The 11,759-nt window shown below is 46.3% G+C and overlaps 1 protein-coding gene across 1 annotated transcript in view; it reads left to right on the forward strand.

The window, feature by feature from the left end:
- The window catches only part of BLOC1S5 (biogenesis of lysosomal organelles complex 1 subunit 5), a 15,126-nt gene extending 6,398 nt beyond the window's left edge, over window positions 1-8,728 (forward strand). Inside the window, exons 3-5 of the mRNA XM_015414151.1 lie at window positions 30-159; window positions 2,812-2,870; window positions 8,074-8,728. Coding sequence (XP_015269637.1) covers window positions 30-159; window positions 2,812-2,870; window positions 8,074-8,250 — 366 coding nt within the window. The 3' untranslated portion in view covers window positions 8,251-8,728. The remainder of the gene's footprint in view (window positions 1-29; window positions 160-2,811; window positions 2,871-8,073) is intronic.
- Window positions 8,729-11,759: the final 3,031 nt, after the last annotated feature.

Genomic DNA, 11,759 nt, shown 5'->3' on the forward strand with positions numbered 1-11,759 from the left:
AGACTTTCTCTCTTTAACTTTTTCAATAGGAAAAACGCGGCTTCCGGGAAGTGCGGGTTCTTGAAAACCTAAAGAACACAGTTTTTGAAGCGAATGATCAAACTCTGCCGAAGTGTGAAGAAGTCATGCATGACAATCTAAGTGAAGTGCTGAGGAGATGTAAGCCCAACATTATTTGTTTTCTGCCTCTTGCCTTTGGAATTCTTCGGGGCTTTTCAGACTAAACGGCTCCATGGCCCGTGTGAAACCAGCCAGTAACTTTCTGGGGCTGGCCGCCCCCAGCTCACTTGTGATAGAAAGGAAGGATAAAAGTCCTTTGAATAAATAAAATGTTGTAAGGGAGTGCATGCTGAACATCTGTGCCCCACTATAAAATGCCCCCCAATAGTTTATTTAAAGACATGCATGAAGTTGCCCTATGCAGTATCAGAACGCTGGTCTACCAAGGTCAGCACTGAATACAAGCGTGGACGGCTTCAAAAGGGAGTTAGATAAGCATATGGAGCAGAGGTCCATCAATGGCTATTAGCCACAAGGTATAGATAGGGGCTCTGGGGCAAGTGATGCTCTGTCTTCTTGGTGCTGGTGGACCTCCTGATGGCACCTGGTAGTTCTGGCCACTGTGTGACAGAGTGTTGGACTGGATGGGCCTTTGGCCTGATCCAACATCGGCGTCTCTTATGTTCTTATGAATACTGTGACCAAAATTGGCTCTCCAGGGTCTCAGGGGAGGGGCTTCCATCACCACCTATCCAATCCTTTTAACTGGAGATACCCAAGGATTTCTCCATGTAAACAGATGCTGTATTACAGAGCAGTGATCCTACCCCATTTCTGCAATTTTGTTTAGAACATTTATATATCTTGCCTTTAAATTCAAAATGTACGCTACTATAACTACTCCTCAGCGGTGTTCCCTCTAAGCTGAGTTAGCGTGAGCTAGCTCACAGTTTTTTGGCCTCCAGCTCACTGTCACGGGCTGGGGTGCCAGTCAAAGGGAGTCCAGGACAAGCCAAGGCAGGAGCCAGTGCAAAGTCCAAAAAGCCAAGCTGGGGTCAGGAGCCAGAAACACAGCCATGTCCAAAGCCAAAGGTCTAGGTGCAAGAGCCAAGCCGGAGTGGATGCAAGCAGCACGAAGTTGACTTGTTGCTTCCACGAAGGGTACTGCCCGGAGTGTGGAGTTATATGCTGCTACCAATTAGCCAGCTGCACGACCAGCCAGGCTCCTGTTAGAAATCTGGGCTGGCTGAGCGTCTCCCTTGTAGCCTGGCCTCTCTTCGCCTGCTTGCTAAGTTTTGTTGCAGTCGCTCCCTTAAACGAGTCACACGTGGGGGTGAGTCAGGAGGACTTTCAGCTTGCAGTTCTTCCTTCTTCTCTGGGCCAGGTGTGAAGACTGCTCTTACAAGCCCTTGCCAGCTATATTCCTCTGCTGCTTCAGAGGGGCCAGCTGTGGTCTCTGCAGGCTCTGTCCACTCATCCTCATCCATGCCCATGACACTCACTTATTTTTGTCTTAGCTCAGGAAGGACGGCTCCAGATCAAACTAGTGTATGCAGTAGCCAAATTGCTCGCTTTAATGCCAGTAGCTCACAAAGTAGAATTTTTGCTCACAAGACTCCACAGCTTAGAGGGAGCATTGCTCCTCAGTGGTATGCAGTACCCTGGATTAGTAACAGACCCTTCCCATAATGTTTAATTATTCACATAGTGGTGTTTGTATGTCGAATACCCAGTTTTAGAATCATTCATAGCCAACAAGGGAAGGGAATGGAGGGTTATGAGTGGAGGACTCTTACGGCCTGAGCTTTCCTGGGAGGTCGGCCGTTCTTGAATTTTAAAAATCAGCTTGCCTTTTCAGCAGCAGGAGAGGTTCTCATAAAAACAACAAAGATGACTCCAGCTGTGCATACACACTTGCTTATTAATTGGAATGTGTTGTTTTTGTGGGTATATTTTTATTCGGCTTTGGACAAAAATGTCTCTCCATGTCAGGTAGCCCTGTCATAGGTCTGGAATGTGGAGGGGTGCCCTCCCATTTTCTGTCTCAGCTCTCCCTGGCTCACCAGCTGTTTGCTATCTTATACCTTGTAGATGCTCCAGCTGCAGTTTTACTCGGATGGGAAAGTTAACGGCTTTTTGGTTTGCCTGCTTGCTTTGTCTGTTTGCGCGAGATATATCCATTGGCTCATGTTTACCAGGGGGATGTTTGATTCTAGTATAAGTCAGAAGCCCTAGTATTGGTGGCCATTCCTGACACAAGCTGTACACGTGTCTCTAGTACTGGATCTACCAATAAACAGTTATATTCTCATGAAGACCTGTGTTGCGTAACCTGACTAAGGACCCTGTATGCATTCAGCATACAACACTGCAGGTGGCAGGCACAATACAGCAATAAAAAGAAGACACGGGCCTTGCCTTCAGACTTAAACAAGACACATGAGGGAAGGAGGGTATAAAGTTTAAAATTAGAAGAGGTTGGATGCCGGAATAAAGAAGCAGAGCAGTATGCAAAATGTGCCTACGTGAAATACTGGAATAGATCTGATTTATGCAGATTACAGGATTCCATTTTTCTTGATGCAAAATTTGGATTACATTGGTACAGATTTTTTTTATGTCATTCACAGAGCCCAGCCCATCATTTTACTAAAGGCCTGCACTGGACTAATTCCAGTGCTGGCCCTGATGGTGCATAAAGGCAAGGTACAAATTTCGTTAAGTGAATCAGTTACTGAGGACAAGGTGCTAAGGCACTGCGCTTCGGGAGCGAAAATAGCCAATGAAACATTTGTTGTCTCTGTATCCCAGTACAGGCCAGCAATGAGATAACCGGCAGACTCCAGCAGAGAGAGCAGGAAGAAAAACAGGTAAAGTTTCATGTAACTTATTTGTAAAGTAACTAAGGCTGTGTTTATCTTCCAAGCTCTCCTTGGGCTCTTTTGTGTGATCTTGAGTTTAACATGGCACACCTTTGCAGTATTTGCCCTTTTCCTCCTGTCTCCTTTTCCTGCACACGTGGCTGCAGTCACACAGGTCATTTGTTGTGAAATAGTAGTGTTACCTGTGTGGATTAAAAGAGCATGACCAGACGAGAACATCTGCCTCCCATATGGCATTCGTCAGCACCCTGCGTTGCCCCACTGTGGATCTGGAATAATCAGGCACCCGGGAAAGTCCGGTATAAACGGATGCTTGAGTTCCCACTCAACTTTTCCAGATGTGTGAATGGTGTTGTGGCGAATGGAAGCCAGAAGTGTTGTACATATTAGATTCCATGTCAAAAATGAAGTCAAATGAGGAGGAAGATCTATGTTTTATTTCAGTTAACAAGAAAACAGTTGGACCAAATAGTCCATCCAAAATTGACTACTTTCTTCTCAGCATATTTAGGGAATATGCTTCAATTAACAGGAAAAACAATTGGACCAAATAACTAATCAAAAATTGACAACTTCTTTTTCTTCTTCATTTTCTTGTTGAACATATTCAGGAAATACATGATATTTTATACATGGACTGACATCATCAAGAAAACAATATTCAAAAAGCACAATTGGTTACAAAAGACAGTGGCAATTTGAGTAATAATCCTCTGATTGGCCAGATATAAAGAAACATATATCTACGTCAAACTAAGTGTTTACTTAACCTAACCTAAATGATAATGGGCAAGGATTCTTCATATCCCAAACAAAAGTATTCATTACTGATACGAGACTAAAATCTTATCTGACCCAGACATTGAAAGGTTTTGCCCTAGGTACTACAGAATCATGAACTTTGTACCTATTATGTTGTCTGCTAACAATATCAGACCTACAAGAGGAAAGCCTTCTATATAACAGGCCTTTCTAACATCCTAATAAAATATTACTTAAGAATAAATCTATAAAAACCAGAGAAATATGAATAATCGAAAAAGGGGGAAATCTTTATAGTCCCATCTCTACTACAGAAGTGAAGTGAAGCCATGGCATTTTTAATCTCTCGTCCACCTGACTGTGCGCATAAGTGCATTTGCACATGTGCAACCAGATTTTTTTTAAAAAAACCATGGGACACCGTGCTCCATGGTTGCCATGCATCTAATGTCTGGATGCTCGACCACAGGACACGGGCACAGACAGGCCGCCAGAAGAGGTACTGTCTGATCACCCCTTTTGGCTATTTGTTGTTGTTGTTCAGTCGCACAGTCGAGTCCGACTCTTCGCGACCCCATGGACGAGCTCTCTCCAGGCCTTCCGGTCTTCTGCCGTCCTCTGAAGTAGGCTCAACTTCATGTTCGTTGCATCGATGACACTGTCTAACCATCTCATCCTTTGCCGTCCCCGTCTTCTTTGACCTTCAACCCCCCGGGGGTGGGGGGGCCGCGGGAGCACGCCAGCCCTTGGAGGGAAGGGAAGGCAATTTAAACTGCCTTCCCCTGGCTTGCCCGGGCTCCCCTTCCCTCTGTAGCCAGGCACACAGAGGTTTTAGCTGTAGTGGGCGTGGCCAACTCTGAAGCCAGCCGGAGCTCCGTTCCTGTGCGTTCCTGCTCAAAAATAGCCCTGCTTATTCCGCTGCAAAGTGTAACGCCTCCGTGCCATGCCAAGCTGCCAGTGTGACCACAGCCTAAGTATGCTTTCTCCCCCCCTTTTGCCTGTAGATGATTTTGCTATAGAAAATAAGGTTTTTAAAAAATCTCTAGCAAGTGTTATGCTGTGAATCTCTGCACGATGTTAGGATAGTATGGTGAGTGCATCACACAAGCGAGACAAGTAACAACTTTGAGAAGGGATCAGAGGGTTGTAGGAAGTGCTCCCTCTAAGCTCTGGAGTCTTGTGAGCAAAAATTCTACTTTGTGAGCTACTGGCATTAAAGTTGTGAGCGAACGATTTGGCTGCTGCATGAATTAGTTTGCTCTGGAGCCCTCCTTCCTGAGCGAAGACAAAAAATGTGTGAGCCGGAGGGTAAAAAACTGTGAGCTAGCTCACACTGACTCAGCTTAGAGGGAACACTGGTTGTAGGGCAGTGCTCTGGGGCTGATGCGAGATTTCTGCCTGCAAGCAATTTATTGAATTGTGAATGTAAGCAGCGTACTGATCTGATCTCTTTTCAGCCTTGACATACAAACAGTAGAAGCCTCTAGTTTGCCTTGGGGGACCCCACAGGTAAAGGTGTGTTCCTGTGTGGCAACGTGAATGAGCTTTGAGATTCACAGACTCTGCTAGTTTGGTGTAGAGAGCCAGTTTGGTGTAGTGGTTAAGTGAGCGGACTCTAATCTGGGAGAACCGGGTTCTATTCCCCACTCCTCCACTTGCACCTGGCTGGATGACCTTGGGCAAGCCATAGTTCTGTCAGAGCTGTCCTTGAAAAAGAGCTGTTTCTTTCAAGAGCTCTCTCAGCCCCACCTACCTCACAAGGTGTCTGTTGTGGGGAGGGGAAGGGAATGGAGTTTGTAAGCCGCTCTGAAACTCCTTTGGATAGTGAGGGGCGGGGTATAAATCCAATCTCCTCCTCCTTCTCCATCATATGTTCCTGCAGAACCCATCAGTAAATAAAATTTTGGAGGCACGCCTCCCTCTGCAGTAATACCAACAAGCTTTAGGAAGGAGCTAAATGAAGCTGCCACTAGTGGGTCTTTTACAATGTCCAATCTAATAGAGTTACCAGATCCCACTTTTCTTGTATATGGAAACTTTTTCTTTGACTCTCCTGTATTTTAAATATGGCGACTGATTTCTAAGTTTTGTCACTGGAAAACTGCTTGTGCACTAAAGGTAAAGGTTCCCTTGCTTGAAAGCCAGTTGAATCCGACTCTAGGGTTGCAGCGCTCATCTCCGTTTCAAAGCCGAAGAGCCAGCGCTGTCCGAAGACGTTCCCGTAGCCATGTGGCCGGCAGGACTAAACACCAAGGCGCACGGAATGCTGTTACCTTCCCACCGAAGTGGTACCTGTTTATCTACTTGCAATTTCTTGCTTTCGAACTACTAGGTTGGCAGGAGCTGGAACTAGAGATGGGAGCTCACTCCGTCATGCAGCACCCGGGTCTCGAACTGCTGAACTACTGACCTTCCACAGCCTGCAGTTCAGCGTCTTAACCACTTGAGCCACCACAGCTTGTGCACTAGAGAGGTACTAATTTCTTGCCATGGTCTTCATGACGCCGAAGTTTCAAAGCTTTGTGCTGAGGCCATCTCTAACCGAATTGACTTTACAGTGGGTGCCTGAGACTCTGGTTTCAAGCAGTAGCATATGGAATATATACGTGTCCCTAAACAGAAGTTAGGAGCTGCGGTGGCTCAAGTGGTTAAGACGCTGAACTGCAGGCTGTGGAAGGTCGGTAGTTCAGCAGTTCCAGACCCGAGTGTGCCGCATGACGGAATGAGCTCCCGTCTCTAGTTCTAGCTCCTGCCAACCTAGCAGTTTGAAAGCAAGACATTGCAAGTAGATAAATAGGTACCACTTTGGTGGGAAGGTAACAGCGTTCCGTGCGCCTTGGTGTTTAGTCATGCCAGCCACATGACGACGGAAACGTCTTCGGACAGCACTGGCTCTTCGGCTTTGAAACGGAGACGAGCACCGCAACCCTAGAGTCGCACTCGACTGGCTTTCAAGCAAGGGAACCTTTACCTTTACCCGAAACAGAAGTTACACAATATCCCATAACATTTTGACTTCTGTCTTCTTTTGTCACCTTCTCTTTGTATTTTCAAGCTGAAAACTGTCACCCCTGCCTGTGAAGAACTCCTGCCTTTTGAATGGCTACAATTTGTTTCTTGTGTGTCTTCTATTGTGTAGCTTCTATGCAGTAGGTGAAGACTGAAAGGAATGTGGAAGTAAAGAGGTAAAGGTCCCCCTTGCTCAAAAGTTAGTCGAGTCCGACTCTAGGGGGCGGTGCTTATCTCTGTTTCCAAGCCGAAGAGCCAGCGCTGTCCGAAGACGTTTCCATAGTCATGTGGCTGGCATGACTAGACGCCGAGGTGCACGGAATGCTGTTACCTTCCCACCGAAGTGGTACCTATTTATCTACTTGCCATTTCTTGCTTTCGAACTGCTAGGTTGGCAGGAGCTGGGGCCAGAGACGGGAGCTCACTCCGTCACGTAGCACTTGGGTGTCAGCTCACCCAGTAACTCTCAGACGCAATAAGTCCTTTGCGCAGACTTTGTTAGAAAGTCAAGAAAGTTGCTTTCAGGTTGAAACTCTTTGCCAGAACTGAAAAGCATTACAAAGTTAGGAACTACGGGACCTCTGGTCCAGCCTTCATACATACATTTGCATTACATATTAATTAGGTAGAGTAATACAATACAATTAGGTTGGTGAGAACGTTTGTCATTAGAGACTTTCTCGAAGGCCGTGAGAAGTTTGAAAAGCGAAAGCTCCCGCCGGCCTATGGAGGAGGTGCCCTTACATAGTGCCACAAAGCGCAGCTAATCTACATTCACACAGACATGTCTCAATTACTCCTCACCTCAGGAATGTCAGAGGAGGATCCTTGAAGATAGATTGATACATTGCCAGCAGGTGCTACATGGGAACAAGCAGGGAGGAAATTGCAGATGCAACTATACTTGTTGTTGTTGTTCAGTCGCACAGTCGAGTCCGACTCTTCGCGACCCCATGGACCAGATCACGCCAGGCCTTTCGGTCTTCCGCTGTCCTCTGAAGTTTGCTCAATTTCATGTTCGTTGCATCTATGACACTATACTAGAATCCAGCAAAGCTATGTACATCAGAGAGCCATAATTACAAGTACAGTGATCCACACTGATTGAGGCAAGGGTCCGCTTCTGACATCGGGTCTCGAACTGCCAAACTACAGACCTTCAGGTCTGCAGCTCAGCATCTTAACCGCTGAGCCGCCGTGGCCCCTTTGGAACAGAGGCACTCTGGGGCAAATACGCCTTTAGAAGTTGGTTCTCCTGACCTAAGGAAGTGCCATTACGATAAAGTTTGAGAATCACTGCTGAAGTGAAATCTGGTTTCCTTTTCTTTTGTTCGGCCGGGGGGGGGGGGAGGATTATCCACTGCAAATTCTTCATTCTGTAACTGTGTAGAAGTGACCTGGCTTCCTTTTCTCTTGTCAGCTGCAGACCCAGACGCTAGCGGCTGGCGAAAAGCAACGGATAGCCCAGTGGGAGGAATTTCTGAAGGAACAGCACAGCCAGAAAGCGGTTGTGGATGAAGAGCATGCCAAAGCTATGGAGCGCCTTAAAGAGCAGTACGTCATCATGGAGAAGGACCTGACCAAGCGCACTCTCTGAGTGTTCTTGTTTTGCAGCAGGACTGTTCCTCTTTTGCAGCATCATCGCTCGGCTGGTTCCAGCATCCTCCGTCACAGAATTGCCAACACAGTATCTCCGTTCGGGCGACACGGCAGCCATAGCAAGAACGGTAAAATAAAAATCAGTGTCGCTTTTAAAAAACTTGAGTGTGCACTACCAGTGTTCTGCCCTAGCAAACGAGGTTAGTTGGATTGTACCCCCTTGAATTATCCATCTTTCCAGTATATCTGATTTTTCATGCAGTCATTATAATGATATATGTATTGCGAGAGCACAGACTGAAGGGAGACGGGCATGGATTTGGCTTGGGAGAGAAGACGACGCTTTTGCAAGAAGACGTGGTAAACAGGCTTGTTGGGTGAAGCGAATTGTGAAAATTGAACCGTACAGACCTCCAGGTGCCAACGACTGGTGGAAGTAAATAGTCTTGGGTTGGTACTTATGCTGTTTATGCTTTCAGGCTGCGTTGGATTGTACCCCCTTGAATTATCCGTCTTTCCAGTATATCTGATTTTCCATGCAGTCATTATAATGAGATCTGTATTGCAAGAGCAGCAGACTGAAGAGGGACGGGCATGAATTTGGCTTGGGAGAGAAGACGACGCTTTTGCAAGAAGACGTGGTAAACAGGCTTGTTGGGTGAAGCGAATTGTGATATTCTCCAGAAGTCGCAAACTTTCCAAGTTGGCTCTCCATTCAAAAAGCATTTGTAGTATTCATTTCAGATATTCATCAGACCATAGTGCAAATTCGGGCAAATCAGTCCTGTGGTTGATGATTTGCCCGAATTTATGAATTTTTGATGTAGGAAGAAGTCTCCACAAAACGAAATTCCAACTCCGGAGATTTTCATCCATGTCATCTCATCTCATCTGTTAGAGACAAAGAAACAGTGTTATCGTATATTGTATTTTGTAATTTTGTACACACTTAGGAGTTAGTTTAAATATTATTACCATTGTCTCTTGCATTGCTGTAGTAGTTTTGTTTATTTTGATTACCGAGAGAGCCAGATGGGTTTTTTTTGGGAAGAAACAGTATTTCTGTCACCACTTGTTGGTGTTCAGTAAAGAACAAAGTATTTTTTTAAAAAAATCAGTTCTTTTTATCATATGTGTTGGTCCATCTGATAGTTCAACATGCAAGAAGCGTCCGCCACGTTGAGTCCGCCTGAAATCTGCGGGAGTCAACTCAGCCTTGTTAGGAGGGAGAAACCGCCGTCTTCCATGAACACTGCAAATCCAAGTGTTTTGTTTCAGACAACGGCCTTTGTGTATTAATTTGTGGTCTTGCAAAGAGAGTGTATTATGGGGTACGGCCAGCTCCGGTCTTCAGTATAATAACTTGTATTAAATATTAACATGATGGATGGCAGGCTTCTCGGTTAGCCTTTGTTAGTCGCCCTTCAACGAAGAAAAAAGAAAAGGCGCGTCAATGACAGGATGAAAGTTGGAGGGAGCTAAATTGGGGACAGGGAAATCAAGTGTTACTTTAACAGCCGGGCGGTGTGTAAAATAGGAACAGGTAAAACAAAACAGCTCATTTTCTGTCTTACAAAGAGGCTAACGATGGCCGCCTGTGTGAATGTATGGCCTGGTGTCAAGGCTCCATCCTGTGGTAGCCTGTTGATAATGTGATTAAAGCGAGCAGGGGAGACGGAGTAAGTATTCGTGATTTCTTTCAGTAACACTGAACTTCTGCCAGGCTGTTACATCCACTGCCGTAAGTCCGACAGCTTCATCAATCATCATCCGGTACCTGGGCTGAAAAGACCACTTGCTGACAACCGAGGCATGCTGGAATGTTGCTAATTCTCTTGTGGATTTGGGGGGTGGGCGGGTAGATGGCTTTAAAACATTTCACAGACGGAAGGGCAAAAAGAAAACTTCCAGTGATAGTTTTCAGAGTATGTGGTGGCAGAACCATCTTGTTAAAAAAAACAACACGGGGACGTTTATTCCCACGATGCCAAGAATATGCTGGGCCCAAGACCACCAAGCAGGCTTCTCTGTGGCAGAGTGGGGTTTCAGTCCATAGTCTCCCAGGTCCTACGCAGACTGCCTTTAAGGTGTGAATCGGTCCTTTATCTGCAAAATGGAGTGTACAGGAATAAGAATATGTCCAGGTACACGCACAACCTCATTCGTGCTGTTTGTCTTCTAGAATCAGGTCCTCTGTATTCAGCAATTGCAAGACATCTCGGTGCACTTGATTGGTGCTCAGTTAGAATTTGTGCTTGGTCACCGGGCAGCATGAACCAGGGCAAATTTTCCCCTCGTATGTTTGAATCAGATGAATCTTCAGTCTACAGTTTCATAGCTTTCTACTCAAAGGGGTTTTGTTCTTTCCCACTTATTGGTTCCCCAACAGTATATTCCAAAGGTAAAGCTAGAAAGGAAACAGTTGCATGTGATTAATCTCTTAGTAAAGGTGTGTGTGGGGAGTCCAGTTTCTGGACACAATGATTGTCATATGACTTGGTGGTTGCCTGCAGGGGTCAGAATTAGCATTTAAGGAACCATCTCAATGCGAGGCAACCTTAGCTGCCATTACACTCATTCCTTCACATGCAGCTGCTGGTTTGACCTTGGGTAAGTCACATGTTTTCTCAGAGCTGTTCTCTCAAGAGCAGTTTCTCTCAGAGCTCTCTCACCCCCACCTACCTCACAGGGTGTCTGTTGTGGGGAGGGGAAGGGAAAGGAGATTGTAAGCCGCTCTGAGACTCTGAGTGAAGGGCGGGGTGTAAATCCAATCTCTTCTCCTCCTCCTCCTCCATCATCAATCTCTTGTAGACAGGTGGTGTGAGGGTTGCCACTAGTCCTCAGGTGGGGGCAGGGGATCACCTGGTTTGGAGCCCACCCTCCCACTCCAGGGCTATCAGGAAGTGAGGGGGACATGGCCATCAAAAAGGGACACTCTATCATTCCTCCCTCCTGATCTCTATGGAAGGGAGAGATGTTTAAGGGTAGAGAATATCCTAAGTTTAAAAGCTGGAATGTGCACCCCACTCCTCCACATGCAGACAGCTGGGTGACCTTGGGTCAGTCACAGTTCTCTCAAGAGCAGTTCTCGAAAGAGCTCTCTCAGCCCCACCTACCTCACAGGGTGCCTGTTGTGGGGGAGGGGAAGGAAAAGGAGTTTGTAAGCTGCTCTGAGACTCTGAGTGAAGGGCGGGGTATAAATCCAATCTCCTCCTCCTCCTCTTTGTCCAGCAAGGTCCAGGAGGACAGCCCCTCCTTCTCAAGACATCTTGCAAAGGAGGCAACCCTCACAAGAGACAGTGGGTGTTATCAGCAGCAATGCCCCCATTTAAGAGCACCGATGCAAGCTGATGCGATACTTGGGCTCTCTCGCAGCCAACAGCCAAGTAAGACCAGGAGGAGGTCTCAGGTACCTTCAGCCTCCTCCACTGTCTGGACTGAGGCCTGTCAATTTTTTATTTATTTATTTATTTATTTTCCTCATTTGTATCCCGCCCTCCCCAATGG

This window comes from Gekko japonicus, unplaced genomic scaffold (genome assembly GCF_001447785.1).
Source record: "Gekko japonicus isolate JY-2015 unplaced genomic scaffold, Gekko_japonicus_V1.1 scaffold6019, whole genome shotgun sequence".
Lineage (NCBI taxonomy): Eukaryota > Metazoa > Chordata > Lepidosauria > Squamata > Gekkonidae > Gekko > Gekko japonicus.